The sequence below is a fragment of the Trichosurus vulpecula genome, chromosome 7 (genome assembly GCF_011100635.1).
Source record: "Trichosurus vulpecula isolate mTriVul1 chromosome 7, mTriVul1.pri, whole genome shotgun sequence".
Classification (NCBI taxonomy): Eukaryota; Metazoa; Chordata; class Mammalia; order Diprotodontia; family Phalangeridae; genus Trichosurus; species Trichosurus vulpecula.
In genome coordinates, this window is record NC_050579.1 from 186183767 (window position 1) to 186201258 (window position 17492).

The following is a 17492-nucleotide window of genomic DNA, read 5'->3' on the forward strand; positions in this document are numbered from 1 at the left end:
CTCTTACATAAAACTAGAGGGATAAACTAGATGTTCTGTAAGATCTCTTTCCAGCTCTTAGGAATCTTTGAACCTATTTGCAGATTAGAAGGGGGCCCATCTCTCCAAGTTGGTTTGAACAGCTTTGCTTTGAATATTGATCTGGCTGTACCACATCCTGTATTCTTGAGAGGTCAAGTAGAGGAGTAATGGAGAGCTTGATTTGGGAACTAGAAGTTCTACCTCTGACACTCAGTAAGTGTATGACTCAGCATGATAAAAATCACTTATCCTGAACTCTAAAATGAGAATCCCATAATACCTACCTTCACAGGGGTCGTGAGACTCAAATGAGATAGTATGTGAAAGCACTTAGTTCACAAGCCTCAAAGTTATACATAAATGTCAGTATTAATTAAACGATCAGTTCCATAGTCTTTGTCATGTGATTTGTATAAAGACTGTTACTACTGTAACTATTCTAAATTGGTCCCTTCTGTGTGGTGCCAAATTTTAGAGGGTTTTCCCAAAATACCTGATGGCAACACAAGAAATCAACAGATGAGAGCTTCATATCAAAGCAATTTATTAAAGTATTTTATTACAGAATAAAGCAGCAGTTCCTCGATTCCCCCACCCCATCCCACTACAAAGGAGTAAACAAAAATATAATATAATCTCCTTAATTTAATGAATATTTATGAGCTTCTGTATACAAAAGTTTGTGCTAGGCTCAGTGGGAGAATCCAGAAAAGCATAACAAATTGTTTCTACCCTCAGGTGTCCTCCCTTCCCTATTCTCTCTGCTTGGTAATTTCATCTACTTCCACAGCTTTAATAATTACCTACACAAGCATGTCTCACAAATCTATACATTCAGCCCCAATCTCTTCCAGGAGCTGCAGACTTATCTTTTAAGTGCCTCCTGGACCTTACCACATGGTGTGGTAGAGCCAGCAAGATTCGATTGCTACCATATATTCCATCGTGTCTGGTCAATTTTATTCTAGACTCTTGCTTATAATGTATATTAAGGCTTTGTTTGCTATTTTAGCATTTTTTGTTAACTGCAAGTACCAGCCTTATTGTAAGCATAAATGAATTGATACTGCTTACTAGAGAAAGTATGAATTCCTATCTTGCTATATTGCTAAGTTAAAACCTTTTCTCCCTAAGATCAAATCATTACGAAGTTCCTTCACCCCTATCTAGGTCAGCATTAATATACAGAATCCCAAGGGAAAATTATAAACTCTTCATTATAAACCATTCCATTAGTGTCCCTTGAAGAATAAACCTCCAGGCCATTTTCCTTGGCAAAGGAAAAGTCCATTAGAGACACCACCACTACCACCCCCGAGACCCATCTCCTATTACACTTAACTCTGTAATTTTTTGGAATTTCACTATTTTTGCCATACATCCCTAAACTTTTGGGAAGATCACAGTTTCCAAAATTCTGATAATTCTCAGTTCATTCCAAGTAAAGCAATCTAGAGGATTTTTTTTGTATTGCCCCATTTTCCACAGTAATAAAAACGTGGGTGGGTGGGTGGAACAGAGTAAAGGAATCTCCTCTCTTGGCACTAGAAGTCTCAAGTCAAGCCCCGGATCTGGCACCAGCAGTGGTGGTCTCTCCATGTGTCCATTCTGCTTCCACTTGGAAGGGTTTTTTTTGTGGGGGTGGGCAGGGGGGGAGGCAATGGAGTGCTGAGCCAAGGGACAGAAGTGGAGGGGGAGAGAAAACACAACACTGTAAAATTAACATAGGTGGTTTTTTGGAATGCAGATTTATGTAAAGTTGAATTTGTGTAATGTGAATTTACATAAAGCAAGAACTATCTGTACTCTGGTAGAGAGGTAGAAAACATATGACCAAGGCAATTCCCATCTTTATATGTCCTTCAGCTAAACCCCTTCTCCCCTTCCCTCCAATAGCATCTCTACTGAGATCATTCAGCTTGGCTCCCTGACCTACTCCTCTTTGCAGCTCAACTCCCTATTTCCAGAGTTAACTCTATTTTCATTTCATAGCTGACTCCTTTCTCTGCTAACAAAGGTCACACTCCTCAGAGATGCCTTGACCGATGGCTGAAGAGTTTCTCTCCTGATTTTTAAAGGGAAGCAGCTGATCCTTTGGAGCCAATGGCTAGCTGTCTAGATTCCATCAAGCTTGACTGATGGAATCAATTTTTTAATTTCTTTACACTTTAAGATCTAAGTACCTTGTTGTTTTTTATTACCTGTTCCCATACCTTCTGTGATTTCATCAAGTAGCCTGGGGCACCTCAGGGGCATCCAGATCAACTCCCTTACTATATATGAAAAAGTACCTAAGGATCAGCTGCTACCTTTCCCCCTCATCTCAACTAACCATTACTGGTGCTAACACCTAAGGGTACTGACTCCTGAGGGTGCTAACAAGGTCCTAGTGCTTTCTTCCTCTACCCTCACTAGCTGATACACTGCTCAGAGAATCGGTAAGAGGCCCAACTCAAGACACAGTCTGGAGAAATATCATCTCATCCCCAGGCCTCCTAGACTTCTGGCTACAAAGATCATCTTTTAGTAAACTTCATTATGATTCATAAATTCTATCTGTATGGCCTTTCTTTCCTGTGTATGGTAATCACAAAATAATTTACTTAGATGATAATTGTCACTAAATGTAGGCGGTAATATGAATGGGGGAATATAATCAATTCCCCTTTTCAACTGCTATCTGCAAACTCCAAAAATAACCCTGACTCATTAGGGAAAAAAAGGAGTAGGGAACTAAAACACCAGAATATCTTAGTCACTCAGGCTTGAAACCTAAGAAATGGCTTATATTTTACTCTTTCCTGTCCCACAACATTTAATAAGTTGACAAATTTTACCAATTCCATCTCTACAGCAAGGCTTCTTAACCTGGAGTCCCTAAATTTGAATGGGGAAAAAAATTACAGCTTTATTTTCACTAACGAAACTGGCATTTAGCTTTTCCTTCCATTGTGAATAGAGGCAGCAAAACATTATTCTGAGAAGAGATCTTACAGGCTTTACAAAGAGGTCTGTGACTCCAAAAAATGGTTTAAGAACCTCCGCTCTGTACCAGTTTCATCATGTTACCACCTACCTAATTCAGGCATTCATCATGACATCTAATCTGTAACAGCCTCCAAACAGTCCTCCACCTCTAATCCATCCCTCACAGAGAGGCCAAATAGTAACACAGAGGTCTAATCACTTTATCCTCTAAACAAAAAGGCTACAGTAATTCCCTCTTGCCTTGGAGACAAACTACAAACTTGTCAACCTGGTATTTAAGGTCCTCCACAGTCCGACTTCAATCTATCTGTTCAATTTTATCTCACACTATTTCCCTTCATGCACTCCATATTCTCACCAAACCAGACTACTAACTGTTCCATAGCGTCATCTTGCACTCTTCCCAAGTACATGCATTCCCACAGGTTGTCCCCCACTGCCAAGAGGGCACCTTCTCTTCATTTCTGCTTTATGAAATCAGTATCTTCCTTCAAGGATCAGATAAAATTCTACCTGCTCTGAGAAGTTTTTCTGGATACACCCAGCTGAAAGTGGTATCTTCCCTCCTCAACTTTTCCTATATTATTTTGTCTCCTTTTTCTTTTGTCACTTCCCATTCGGCCTCGTGTAAGATCATACTTTCTGTATACTTAAGTCTTATTCCCATCTGCCACCCACCACTATGCTATAAACTCATTAAGCTATAAAACTGTCTTACAAATAATTCAGTTATTTCTCAGATATGTCCAACTCTTTGTGACACCATTTGGGGTTTTTTTGGCAAACATACTGGAGTAGTTTGCCACTTCCTTCTCCAGCTCGTTTGACAGATGAAGAAACTGAGGCAAACAGGGTTAACTGACCAGCCCATAGTTACACAGCTAGTAAGTGTCTGAGGCCACATCTGAACCCAGGAAGATGAGCCTTCCTGACTCTGGGCCCAGCACTTTTATGCACTGTGCCACATAGTTGCCCTTACAAATAGTAGGCACTTTAAAAAAAACAACTGCATGTTGAGTGACAGACTGAATGTTGGATTATTCAGACCAGGTACATAGGGTTTAGGGCCTCCTCCTTCACTTTAAATAACTAAGCTTTCCCTTGGATTATAAACCTGGCTCATTTGAAAACATATCTGCTCTTTTGGATACTCTTTACCAAATCTTAGTTCTACTTTGTGAAATGACACCACTATTCACTTGTCATTATTTCTAATAAACATCCTATTCTTTTTGAACTTTAATCTCACAAAAGAATTTAACATTGAGAGCCACGATGAAGACTGGCAATTCTGAAACATCTGGAAATACTCCTTAAAAGTATTTCTAAAATGATATATAAACGCTGTCCAAATCTTCACTTACATTTTGAAGAAACGTCACTTGGCTTATTTAATAATGTAAAGCAAACTACTCGGATTGTTTGGTTGGCTCAACAATACATTTACTTATTTGATTCTTTCTAGGGGGAAAAAAACCCTAACATTTAACTCATTCCATATAAGCCATATATTCATAAAGGGCTATATTAATGACATCAAAGTTTCCTATTAAATCAGAAAGCAAGCAAAATTGAAGCAGTAGGAATAAAAATTTTCCCACTAATATATACATTTCAACTTGAAATACAATGCTATCTGACATTTAATCTGCCATCTGTTCTCTTGAGATTTCTCATTAAATGTTTGAATATCAAAAAAATAAAAGGAATTAAGAATTAAACCTGTACACAAATCTACAGAGCTGCTTGATTTTTTGTGTGAACTAGTAAAAACGTCAAGGTATTAGGAAATAAAATTTACTTTATTTAGAAGAAAAAATTTCTCTATGTTCACTATAAGTTTCTTTTGATTAATATTCTTTTCTACTTTAATTCATCCTTTCAGAGAATACTGCTTTTGTTATTGAAGTAAATGACAAGAACATGTGCATAAAAGGTATATATGATCCTCAGAGCAGTTGTTCCAAACTTTTTCCACTCTCTTCAAGTTCCTGTCCCATCAAGACCAAACCATCAATGTCAGATGAACTGGTCTCCTACTTAACTAATGATCTAGGCCATCCGTCCCAAGTTCCCTTGAGGACCATCACTCTCTACCTCTGTCCTTACACTCATTTTCCCATCCCTCTCTCTAATCTTAGGAGGAAAAAAAAATTATCTCTACTAGTATTCAAGACCCATTCTCTCAATTCCATCTTCCCCTGACCCCTGCTGCTTCTGGACTTGGTTCACTTGATTATTTTCCCTCTCTTCTGTTAATATTTCTCTCTTTACTAGCTCTTTGCATGCCTTCAAACATGCACAGGTTTTTCCTATCTTCAAGCAATCTTCTCTTGCTTCTATTGCTGTATCCACTAACTACCAATTTTTTTCTTCTTCACTGCCAAAGTGGTCTATATCTGCTACTTTCACTTCCTCTGCAGTCATTACTAATGTACTTTCATACACACCAATTAGCTGTAAAGCAAAATACTGGATTTGTTTAGCTGGTTAATTAATTCTTGGGTATGAGGGTTCTCTACCTTTGCCTACAGAAAGATAAATTTAGGTTAAGAATAGCACCACGGTGCTGTGGCACAGAAAGAGTACTCCTGTGAAGGGTGAGCAGAGAATCAAGTTAAATCTCATTAAACTAAATCCCTTATCTGCCCTTCCATAGCTTTATTATATCAAGCCCAGTAATGATATCTCTCAAAAATATAGATTAGTAAGTATAGTTATGCATGTATTAAAGACAGAATATCTAAATATGAAGGAAAACATAACTCCAATATATTGCAAAGTGTTTATACTCACTTAGCTAAAATTCCAACACTTAACAATAACTTTATAACTTCTGAGATGCACACAGCTGTCGTTGAAAAGTAGAGTTCTTTGTCTGTTGTCCTTGTGTATCTTAAAGCTATGATGTAAGCTGCAGCCACCAGGGTCATCACTGTCAAGCAGTACAACTTGAATAGCAAACTGACATTTTCTGGAAAACATATTAAACAAAAATATAATTTAATGGAGAACACTATAAACAACAACTTTTAAGAATTACATTCAGAATGACATTTAAAATAATTGGTTTATTTCAAAGGAGTTTTTTTCCACTGCTTGTACTAAAGATATTCAAAAACACTGCCAATTTGATATATTTATAAAAACTTGGTTCTAGGGAGTATCGAGATTAAAACAAATTTTCATACTTTGTATACTACACTTTGCATTAAAAAACTTCCAATCTTGAATATTAAAACCATATGTAAAACAAGAATTAGGAACTTTTACAATCACAAACTTCCCAAAGAAAAGGGGGCAGCATAAAAGCAGGTAAAATGGCCAGGGAGTCTAAAAAAGAAAGATGGCTCAAGGGGACTGGAAGGAGCTCAAAAACAAAAGTCTGATGATTCAAAGAATAATTATACTGATGAGGAAGAGAAGGCAGTATCTAAAAATATTAGGGGAATGTGACATAATGGGCATAAACAAAAGATGGAAAAGGGCACATGTCCAAAAATGAAAGGAAAAAGACTGCACAGAGCTATCAAAAAAGTCATAAAGAATAAAACATCCAATGAGCTGAGGCTTATGAAAAAAATAACAATTAGGAAGGACAAGACTTTTTAAGGTGTGTTCTGATCAAGAACAAGGAAATGGTAAGTCCATGGCTTGGAGCTAACAGTGGAATGTTATAACAAATGATAGATAGAGAACTATAGATGTGATCAGAACCAGTGTCAATAAAAGACAACTATAAGATTAAATGAGTCCCTGGGGCGGGGGCGGGGGGGGGGGAGGGAAGGAGGAAGAGGGAAAAGGGAAGGAGGGAGAAAGACAGAGAGAGAGACTGATTCTGGACATTACAGATTGATTAATTCAATGCCTAAAAATCCATGCTAGCTCTTCTAACTTTCTTCTAACAAATCTCATTTTTTTTTCAATACGGTTATTAGAACGTTAGAACAGGGAAAAATGCTATAAATGCAGCACAACTGGATTTCGGTAATGCATAATGAAAGTTACTGATGATAGCCATATGGACAAGAATAAAGACTGCATAACAGAATACAGTTAGGCGGATTTGTGGCTGAACTCTACCTAATCAATATTCAATAAAAGATCAATAACAATTTAAAGAAAAGAGTCTCTAATAACAATACTTAAATGCATCAATGATCTAATTAATGAGGATACTCCCTCCAACAGAGCATATCATAACCCATCTCTGCTTTCACATCTGTATTGTTAATGTATTGGTAATGGAATGGGAAGATCTTTCTTGCTCATTAATAGGCCTATATGACCTGACTGAGTGACACAGAAGTCTCAGTCACATGAGCCTGTGGTAGGAGGAGCCTGAACAGGTGGGGAGGGAAGTTGGAGCCAGTTGGAGTTCAGAGAAAGAGAGGAGTGATTTTGCATAAAGGAGTCTGTTTGTGGGGAAGCTTGACAGAGGGAAGGCTTGGGGATGGTGGTGCCCCCTCTACTGATAACATGTAGATTTCTTTGTTGCTATGAGGGATTTGGCTTCCTGTTGTTGGAATAAATGTTTTGGTTTCCTCTTCCATGGGGACAGTCTGTTATATCTTGTCATTCAAACCTGGGAATTTGCCTGCATATTCATAGCACCCGCTGTGGGTCGGGCATTGGCGATATAACATCCTGAGCAATTCTTGTCCAAGACCCCCGACACGTGTTTTACAGAAGGGGTACCCAAAATGCTAGAGACTTTCCTATAGAGCTCTTGAAATTATCTGGGCAGTAACGGAATAGTCCATCAGGTATCTCACGTTCTGGCTGCGCAGCCAGACTGCTATCTTTTTCAGCCATACAGCTCTCTGATACCACTTTTTCCTATGCATATGTAATATGTCGCAAAAACCATTATGGGACTCTGAAATGCCCTTTCATAATAACTGACATTTATATAGCACTTTAAAGTTTGCAAAGAGCACTAAGGAAACTATTTCACCAAAGTCACGTAGCCCTAGCATCAGTCTCGTTCTACAGATGAGGAAAATGAAACTCAGAGACGTTAAGTGACTTGCCCATGGTCATAAAAGTAGTAGGTGTCAGCAGAGTAATTAAAGACCAGGTGGTCCTAACCCCAAGTGCAATAATGATTCTTTAAAGACGGCATTCTATGACTTGCAGTCACAAAACATAACTTGAAGATAGGCTTTTATATCAAGAACAGGCTTGAGATCATTAAAAACTCTATGCAATTTCCCAAAAGCAATCCAGTGTGTTTTCTTAATTAATGGCATAGTTCATATGTCCATTGTGTCTGTTCAGAATACATGTCCTGGTAAACCAGTACCATGGGGTTGCCCATCCGACTTGATATCACCGTCTAAAAAGTAACCATTCATCGCTAAGTTTTTCTCGTGTGCATTGTTAGGCTAAACTCTTCAATAATTATGAATGTCAAAAATTAAAAAGCAAATTGGTGTAGAGGAAAGAGCTAGATTTGAGTGAGAGGATCAGGGTTGAATCTCATCTCTGCCACTGTTTTTGTGATCCTGAACAAGTCACTTGACCTCTGGCCTCAGTTTCTTCAACTATTAAATGAGAGTACTAAACCAGATGACATCTAAGGTCTCTTGAAGTATAAAATCAATCCTATGGCTATTTAGGAGGCTCTGCAATGTTCTAGGGCTTGATATAATTAACAGTATCATACATGAACAGCTGCACTTCTTAACTGAAAATCGAATGGCCTTTGCTCATCCTTGACCTCTCTGCAGTTTCTGATACTGCTGATTGCCCTCTTTATACTGTCTAGGTTTCTGTCACTCTACTATCCTGGTTCTTCTACCCATCTGACTGCTCTCCTGAGTTTTCTTTGCTGTATCTTCATCCAGGTCATACCTTCATCTATGAGTGTTTTCCATCAACTCCCATGGATTCAGTTATCTCTATACTGATTCTCAATTTATTTCTCTAGCCCTGCCTAACCTCTCTCCTGACTTTCAGTCTCACATTTCCAACTGCCTGTTAGAAACCTCGAACTGGGGAAGGCAGAACCAAGATGGCGGCTGGAAAGCAGGGACTCGCTTAAGCTCTCCCCCAAATCCCTCCAAACACCTGTAAAAAATGGCTCTGAACAAATTCTAGAGCTACAGAACCAACACAATAGCAGAGGGAAGCAGGTCTCCAGCCCAGGACAGCCTGGATGGTCGCTGGGAAGGGTCTGTCGCACAGTACTGGGAGCGGAACAGAGCGCAGCCCAGTGTGGGTCGCACCAGGACAGACCAAACCAGGAGTGGGACGGAGCAGGCCGTAGGGCCATGAATCACTGAGCTGTGGCAGTTACCAGACTTCTCAACCCACAAACTCCAAAGACAACAGAGCGGGTTAGTGGGAAAACTGCTGAATCAGGTTAGAGAGCAGTCCAGTCCCAACCCTGGAGGCAGTAGAGGTGGTGCAGTGGTGGCGGCAGCAGGAAGCTCCTGTGGCTACTTCCAGATCTCCAGCTGTGGATGCTTCCGGCCCCATGCCCCCATGGGGGAAGGAATCAAGCGGCAGATCAGAGTGGGAGTGCAAGAAGCGCTTTGCTGGTGCAGAAGCAGGGTTCTCTTGCTTTGCCCTGCTTGGATCTGGGTTACAATCTTGGTTTGCAGTTCTTGGGGGAGGAGGAGAGCTGTTGTGGCAGAGCTCGTGGTGTCAGTGGAATAGAAGTAGCTCTGAAAACATTAGCACAACCCCTAAAGCTTGGGACAAAGTACTCTCTACTCTACAAGCAGTCATACCCTGACAAAAAGCTCAAGGGTCAAGTAGTTGGCTGGGAACATGGCCAGGCAGCATAAAAGGACTCAGACTATAGAATTTTTTTTTGGTGACAAAGAAGATCAAAACATACAGCCAGAAGAAGAAGAGCCTACATCAAAAGCCTCCAAGAAAAATATGAATTGGCCTCAGGCCACGGAAGAGCTCAAAAAGGATGTGGAAAAGCAAGTTAGAGAAGTAGAGGAAAAATTGGGACGAGAAATGACACTGATGCGTGAAAATCATGAAAAACAAGTCAAGGACTTGCTAAAGGAGACCCAAAAAAATACTGAAGAAAATAGCACCTTAAAGAATAGACTAACTCAGATGGCAAAAGACCTCCAAAAAGCCAATGAGGAGAAGAATATTTTGAAAGGCAGAATTAGCCAAGTGGAAAAGGAGGTCCAAAAGACCACTGAAGAAAATACTACCTTAAAAATTAGACTGGAGCAAGTGGAAGCTAGTGACTTTATGATTAATCAAGATATTATAAAACAGAACCAAAGGAATGAAAAAAAATGGAAGACAATCTGAAATAACTCATTGGAAAAAACACTGACCTGGAAAATAGATCCAGGAGAGATAATTTAAAAATTATTGGACTACCTGAAAGCCATGATCAAAAAAAGAGCCTAGACATCATCTTTCAAGAAATTATCGAGGAAAATTGCCCTGATATTCGAGAGCCAGAGGGTAAGATAGAAACTGAAAGAATCCACCGATTGCCTCCTCAAAAAGATCCCAAAAAGAAAACTCCTAGGAATATTGTCACCAAATTCCAGAGTTCCCAGGTCAAGGAAAAATACTGCAAGCAGCCAGAAAGAAACAATTTGAGTATTGTGGAAACACAATCAAGATAACACAAGATCCAGCAGCTTCTACATTAAGGGATGGAAGGGCTTGGAATATGACATTCCAGAGGTCAATGGAGCTAGGATTAAAACCAAGAATCACCTACCCAGCAAAACTGAGTATCATGCTCCAAGGCAAAATATAGACTTTCAATAAAATAGAGGACTTTCAAGCATTCTTTAATGAAAAGACCAGAGCGGAATAGAAAATTTGACTTTCAAATACAAGAATCAAGAAAAGTATGAAAAGGTAAACAAGAAAGAGAATTCATAAGGGACTTACTCAAGTTGAACTGTTTTGTTTGCATTCCTACATGGAAAGATGATGTTTGTAATTCTTGAAACTATTCTCAGTATTAGGGTAGTTGAAGGGAATATACATATATATACACAGAGGGCACAGGGTGAGTTGAATATGAAGGAATGATATCTAAAAAATTAAATTAAGGGGTGATAGAGGAATATATTGAGAGAGGGAGAAAGGGAGAGATAGAATGGGGTAAATTATCTCACATAAAAGTGGTAAGAAAAAGCAGTTCTATTAGAAGGGAAGAGGGGGCAGGTGAGAGGAATGAGTGAATCTTGCTCTCATCAGATCTGGCTTGAGGAGGGAATAACATACACACTCAGTTGGGTATCTTACCCCACAAGAAAGGAGGGGGAAGGGGATAAGAAAATGAGGGTGATGGAAGGGAGGGCAGATGGGGGAGGAGGTAATCAAAAGCAAACACTTTTGAAAAGGGACAGGGTCAAAGGAGAAAACTGAATAAAGGGGGACAGGATAGGATGGAGGGAAATATAGTAAGTCTTTCACAACATGATTATTGTGGAAATGTTTTGCATAATGAAACATGTGTGGCCTATGTTGAATTGTTTGTCTTCTTAGGGAGGGTGGGTGGGGAGGGAAGAGGGGAGAGAATCTGGAACTCAAAGTTTTAAAAACAGATGTTCAAAAAAAAAAGTTGTTTTGCATGCAACTGGGAAATAAGATATACAGGCAATGGAATATAGAAATCAATCTTGCCCTACAAGAAAGGAGAAAGGGGGTGGGGGGAATTGGGGTAAGTGAAGGGAGGATTGACTGGGGAACAGGGCAATCAGAATATAAGCCATCTTGGAGTGGGGAGGGTAGAAATGTGGAGAAAATTTGTAACTCAAAATCTTGTGGAAATCAATGTTGAAAACTAAAAATATTAAATAATAAAATATGAAAAAAAGAAATAATGACATAACCTAGAAAAAAAGAAAAAAGAAACCTCGAACTGGCTGTCTCACAGACATCATAAACTCAGTATGTCCAAAACTAAACTCACTGTCTTTTCCCCACAAACTATCCCCTCTTCTGAATTCCCCTATTACTGTCTAGGATACTACCACCCTCCTGGTCACTTGGGCTTGCAACCCAGGTGTCATCCTAGACTTCTCATTCTCACACATCCTATATCCAATCTGTGGTCAAGTTCTGTCAGTTTTGTCTTTGTAACAACTCTCATATACACATTCTTCTCTCCTCTGAAACTGCCACCATCCTGATGCAAGCCCTCATCACCTCATGCCTAGACTCTTGCAGCAGACTGCTAATTGGTCTCCCTACCTCTGATTTCTCCCTACTACAATCCATCCTCCACTCAGCCGTCAGAGTAATCGTCCTAAAGTACAGCTCCAACCACGTCACCTTCCTATTCAGCAAACTCCAGTGGCTCCCAGTTACCCCCAGAATCAAATACAAAATCTTCTTCTTGGTGTTCAAAGCCCTACGTAATCTAGACCCTCCTACTTTTCCAGTCTTTTTATGCATTACTCTCAAGTAGTCTACAATCCAGTGAGACTGGCTTCCCTGATGTTGCTCAAACACATCACTCCTCACAGCTCTGGACATTTTCACTGGCTGTCTCCCATGCCCAGAATTCTCTCCCTTCTCATCTAAACCTCTTGGCTTCCTCTAAGTTCTAGCTAAACTCTCACCTTCTATAAGGAGCCCTTCTGGATCACCCTTAATGCTAGTGCCTTCCCTCTTTTCACTATCTCCAACTTATCCTGTACATAGTTGCTTGAATATTGTGAGCTCCTTGAAAGTAGAGACATTTTTTTTTGCTTTTCTTTGTATCCCTAGTCTTCAGTACAATATAGACAGTTTCCACTTTAGGTAAGTGGACTGTTCCACCTTGGTAATTATTAATCCGAATTTGCCTGCTGAGAAGGGGAAGGAATCAGGGAGGGAGGCAGGAAAGGGGTGAGGGAGGCAGGAAGGGAAGGAGGGGGCCGACAAGGACACGTAGGGGCCAGGGTCAGAGAAGCAAGAGCAGGAGGAGGAATATGCCAGGCTAGAATCAAGGGTGATGGGGGTGATGGGAAAGGGGGGTGCAGACACATGGCACCCAAGCACAGAGGACAGACACAAGTGGGGCTAGACACAAGTGGGGCTAGACACATGGCTTAATAGGTAGAGAGGGGCAAATGTCTCCTCTCTCAGCACTGGGGGTCTCAAACCAAGTCCTTATCTGGTGGGGAAGGTCTCTCCAAGCAACTGCTCTTCTGCTTTCACTTGAAGGGTTTGGTTTTTTGTTTTTTCAAGGCTTTCTTTAAAGGTTTTTTTTCGTTGTTGGGAAGGCCCAGGAGTGCAAGGCTAAAGGGCAGGAGCAGAGAGAGTGAGCACATTACTGTGCAGTAAAATTAACACAGGTCTATTTTTTTGGAATGAGGATTTCTTTCAGAACTCTTTTCCCAAAGCCAAATTTTCATAATGAGAATTTATGTGAAGCAAAAACTGTCTGTATTTGACAAACAACAGGCACATAATAAATGTTTATTGGCTATTTGAAAGAATTCATCACCTATAGAAGTTCTTAACCTGGAGACAATGAACTTGTTTTTAAAATATTTTTCAATAAAATTTGCTTCCTTCGTAGTCCTATGAATTTTATTTTGTTTAAAAACATTCTTCTGAGAAAGGGTCCATAGACTTTACCGTACTGCCAAAGGGATCTAGGGTACAAAAAAAAGGTTAAAAACCCCTAATCTACCTCTTCTGTTTGACCTCTTCGATGGATATCATCTATGCTTTACTTGATATCAATAATCAAAAGATCATCAAAGCTCACTGTTATTCAAAGAATCTTATTTGATTTTCAATCAACAACCAAGTATTTAAGTGACTGCTATTTTAACACATGCACAGAAAAAACCTTGTTAGGCATTACATCATCAAGGAGAGGTATAGTCAGAAAATAGGATAATATATGCATAGCCCAAATACTATAATGGAATCCATAATATATTAAAAGATCTAGAGGAAGGCCTCCAGCACATCAGGTGGACCCTTCAAACTCCCTAACCTCTCAATTCTTTAAGCTCCTAAAATCCCATGACCATCCTCTCCACTCTACCTCAGCCACACATAGGGGTAGTCATACCCACCATTACCCAAAAGCATTCTACTTCCTTAACCGAAAACTAAATTGTCTCTTCTGTAAAATGAAGGAGTTGGACTAGATGGCTACTGAGATCCCTTTCAGTTCTGCACCTATCATGCTCTAACTCTAGCTTCCTCTCATTCCATCTCTCCCTATGCCTCATATCTCCCCAACCATTTATTCACCCTTGAGATATTCAAACCCTCAATTCTCAGTACTTTCTCAGGCAATCACCCCTGCTCTGACTTTATATCCCTCCTTTCCCAATCTCTACTTAACAGTTAACCAATTCGATTCTACGCTGTTATCTATCCTAGAATCCCTTGTTCCCTTGCATGATCACCACTCATCTCTTGCCAAACCCTTAACACTAGATTACCTCCACCTACCTCTTTTGTTCCTACTCACACTGAAGTCACACAGCCAAGCTGACTGGGTAAAAATATAAATTCATATTATCCAGCTTCACCTGGGCCTTCATTGTAGGAAAATAATCCTTGAATTTTTCCCTAATGGATTCCCTATTTCCATCTCCAAAGATGCTACCAAATCCTCTTCACTCCTCAGTTTCCTATACTCCCTGCTGTCCTCTCTTTCTCAGTTGAGTATTCTGTCTTTTATTTTACTGAGAAACTTAAAGCTATTCTCTGTTGAATGAATGAGTCACCACTGAGCCATGAACTCCCCCTTCTCCCCTTTTCTCTATCTCACAACCCCTTGATCATCTCAAACCCTCTCCTTTCCTCCGTCTCTGATAATGAGGTAGTCCCTTCCTTGCCCTCTACATGTGCCCTTAATCCCATCCCCTCTTGTCTTCTCCAACAAAATGCAACCGTAATCAGCTCCTCTCTTACTCAAATCTTCAACTTCCCCCCCCTCACCTGCCGGTTCCTTTGTTATTACTGCCTTCAAACATGCCCACATCTCCCCGATCCTTTAAAAAAAGAAAAAAACGAAAAAACCTTCACTAAGTCCTACAATCCATTCAAGCTTTTATCCTATATCTCTCTCCTACTTTTCTCAGCCAAATTCCCTGAAAAAAAAAATGTCTACTCTCACTGCCTCCTCTCACTTATTCTTTGCAATCTGGCTTCTGATATCATCAGTCAAATGAAATTTTTCTCTCTGAAGTTACCAGACATCTTGGAATTACCTGCCATATTTGATGGTCTCTTCTCAGTCCTCTCCACTAGAAACCATCAAGTCCAAGTGCTGGCTCATCAGTCTTATCACACCTGCTCTTCTCTTTTTCTCAATACTCCCTTCTTCAGTGATCTCATCAGCTCCCATAGATTTCATGATCATCTCTATATAGATGACTCATGGTTCTATATATCCACCTCCAGCCTCTCCCTTTAGCTTCAGTTCCATGTTGCTAACTGCCTAATAAACATTTGAAACTATTTATCCTGGAACGTACCAACCTCCACACATCCAAAACAGTCATTATCTTTCCCCTTAACACACCCCTTATACAAATTTCCTCATTTCTGTCAAAGGAAGAGTCATTCTTCCAGTCTTCCAAGTTAAGACCTTAGCATTATCCTCAACTCCTCGTTCTCCCTCATCCCACACATCCCATCAGTTGCCACAGTTTGCCATTTCTATGTTTGCAACACTTCTCAAATGTGACCCTTCACTCCGCTCACAAAACTACCACCCTTTAGTTCAGGCCCTCCTCACCTCTGGCCTCATAAACAATCACTAAATAAACATTTATTAAGTGTCTACTATGTGCCGGGTACTGCGCTAAGTGCCTCATAACACATTAGTCTCCCTGACTTAAGTTTCTTCCCCACTCTAGTCCAAACTCCACGGTCCCCAGTGATTTTCTTTATGCACAGATCCGATGCCCTATTTGATAAATTCCAATAGTTCTCTGTTATCCCTAAAGTCAAATATAATCTCTGTTTAGCTTTTAAAGTCTTTCATCACCTGGCCTCAACCTATTCTTTCCAACCTCCTTGGACATTACTCTTAGCCCCTCATTCACTGTGATCCACCCTAATAAGCCTTCTGTCACACACATAACACCCCACCTCCCCTCTCCATACCTTTGCACCAGCCACTCCTCATAAACTCCCACCTCATCTTCTCCACACAGAATTCCTTTTCTTCCTTCAAGATGCAGATGAAGTAACACCACTACAGGGAGCCCTTCCTGATTCCTTCCCCTCAATTGCTAACACCCTCCTTAACTTTGTATTTATTCTCTTTATGTTTAGTTTGTATATACTTACATATGTACTTGTTCTCCCCCTCACCTTCCGAACATAAGCTTTTTGAGAATGAGAACTTTTCATTCTTTGTATTATATCCCTAGACCCAAGCACAGTGCTTGGCACAATTAAAACCAGCTTGTTGATGATTGATTTATGGGAGGATATGGCCAAAAATCATACTCGATAAGAAAGAAAAGATGGGTTGCAATCTTCCCTGACAAAGGAAAAACACAGCGATGAGATCGCAGATCCTCAGAAAATTTTTTACTACATTCACAGGTTATAATGTAAAACTTGAAAAATAACCTAGTCAGTTAAATTGTCATTGTTATCTTCCCACAGGATAATGTATTCCTAATGTGGAAAGCAAAACAATTCTTAGTAACATCTAGACTACGGCTGTGTGCAACAGATGCTCAACAAACATTTATTAGCAGTAACTCTCCATTTGTAAGTTGTTATAATGCTGTGTGACTTCTATAGGAATTGTAAGTCGTTGCCTCACAATCTATTAAGTCCCAAAATACTGAATCAAGGCTCAAAGGTCACCAATAAAACCAAACTGCCAAATCTAACAATAATCTTGCTCAGTCCTCAATTTTATGACCTCTCAGCAGTACTGATACTACCAGATATTCTCCACTCCCTTCCTCCTCTCTTAACTGTTGCTATCCCTTGTCCATTGTCATCTCTTCTTCCCCCTCCCTTTCTACTCGGAGTTCTCTCTAAACACCATCTCAGTTGGTGGTCATCCACTTCCACAGTTTCAACTACCACTTTTCTGCTATCTCATTCATTCATTCATTCAACAAGTGCTTATAAAGCGTCTACTATACACAAAGTATCCCGGTACTGGAAATAAAAAGACAAAACAAATGCCCCCACAGTGATTACACTTCACTGGGGGGGGTGGGGGGGGGAGAGTGGGGCAGGGCGAAGAGAATACACTAGTTTAACAGATAAGTATATCTACTATAATTTGAGGAGGGAAAGAAACAATAACAAATTACTCCCAAATCTAAATCTCCAGACCTTACCTCTCTTCAGACTGTGGATTTACATTTTCAACTACCTACTATATGACCCACTAGCACTTTAAACTCAAAATCCCTACAATTAAACTCATCATCTTTCTCCCTAACCCTGTTGCTCTTCCAGAGTCCCCTCCCTTTTGCTTTCAACATTGTATCATAATTCTCCCAGGCTCTCCCATTTATAACCCAGTCATCATCCCTGACTTCCCC

The 17492-nt window shown here is 40.0% G+C and overlaps 1 protein-coding gene across 1 annotated transcript in view; it reads right to left on the bottom strand.

The window, feature by feature from the left end:
- The window catches only part of SLC35A1 (solute carrier family 35 member A1), a 47900-nt gene that overhangs the window by 28522 nt on the left and 1886 nt on the right, over positions 1–17492 (bottom strand). The window contains exon 2 of the mRNA XM_036768752.1: positions 5806–5983. Coding sequence (XP_036624647.1) covers positions 5806–5983 — 178 coding nt within the window. The remainder of the gene's footprint in view (positions 1–5805; positions 5984–17492) is intronic.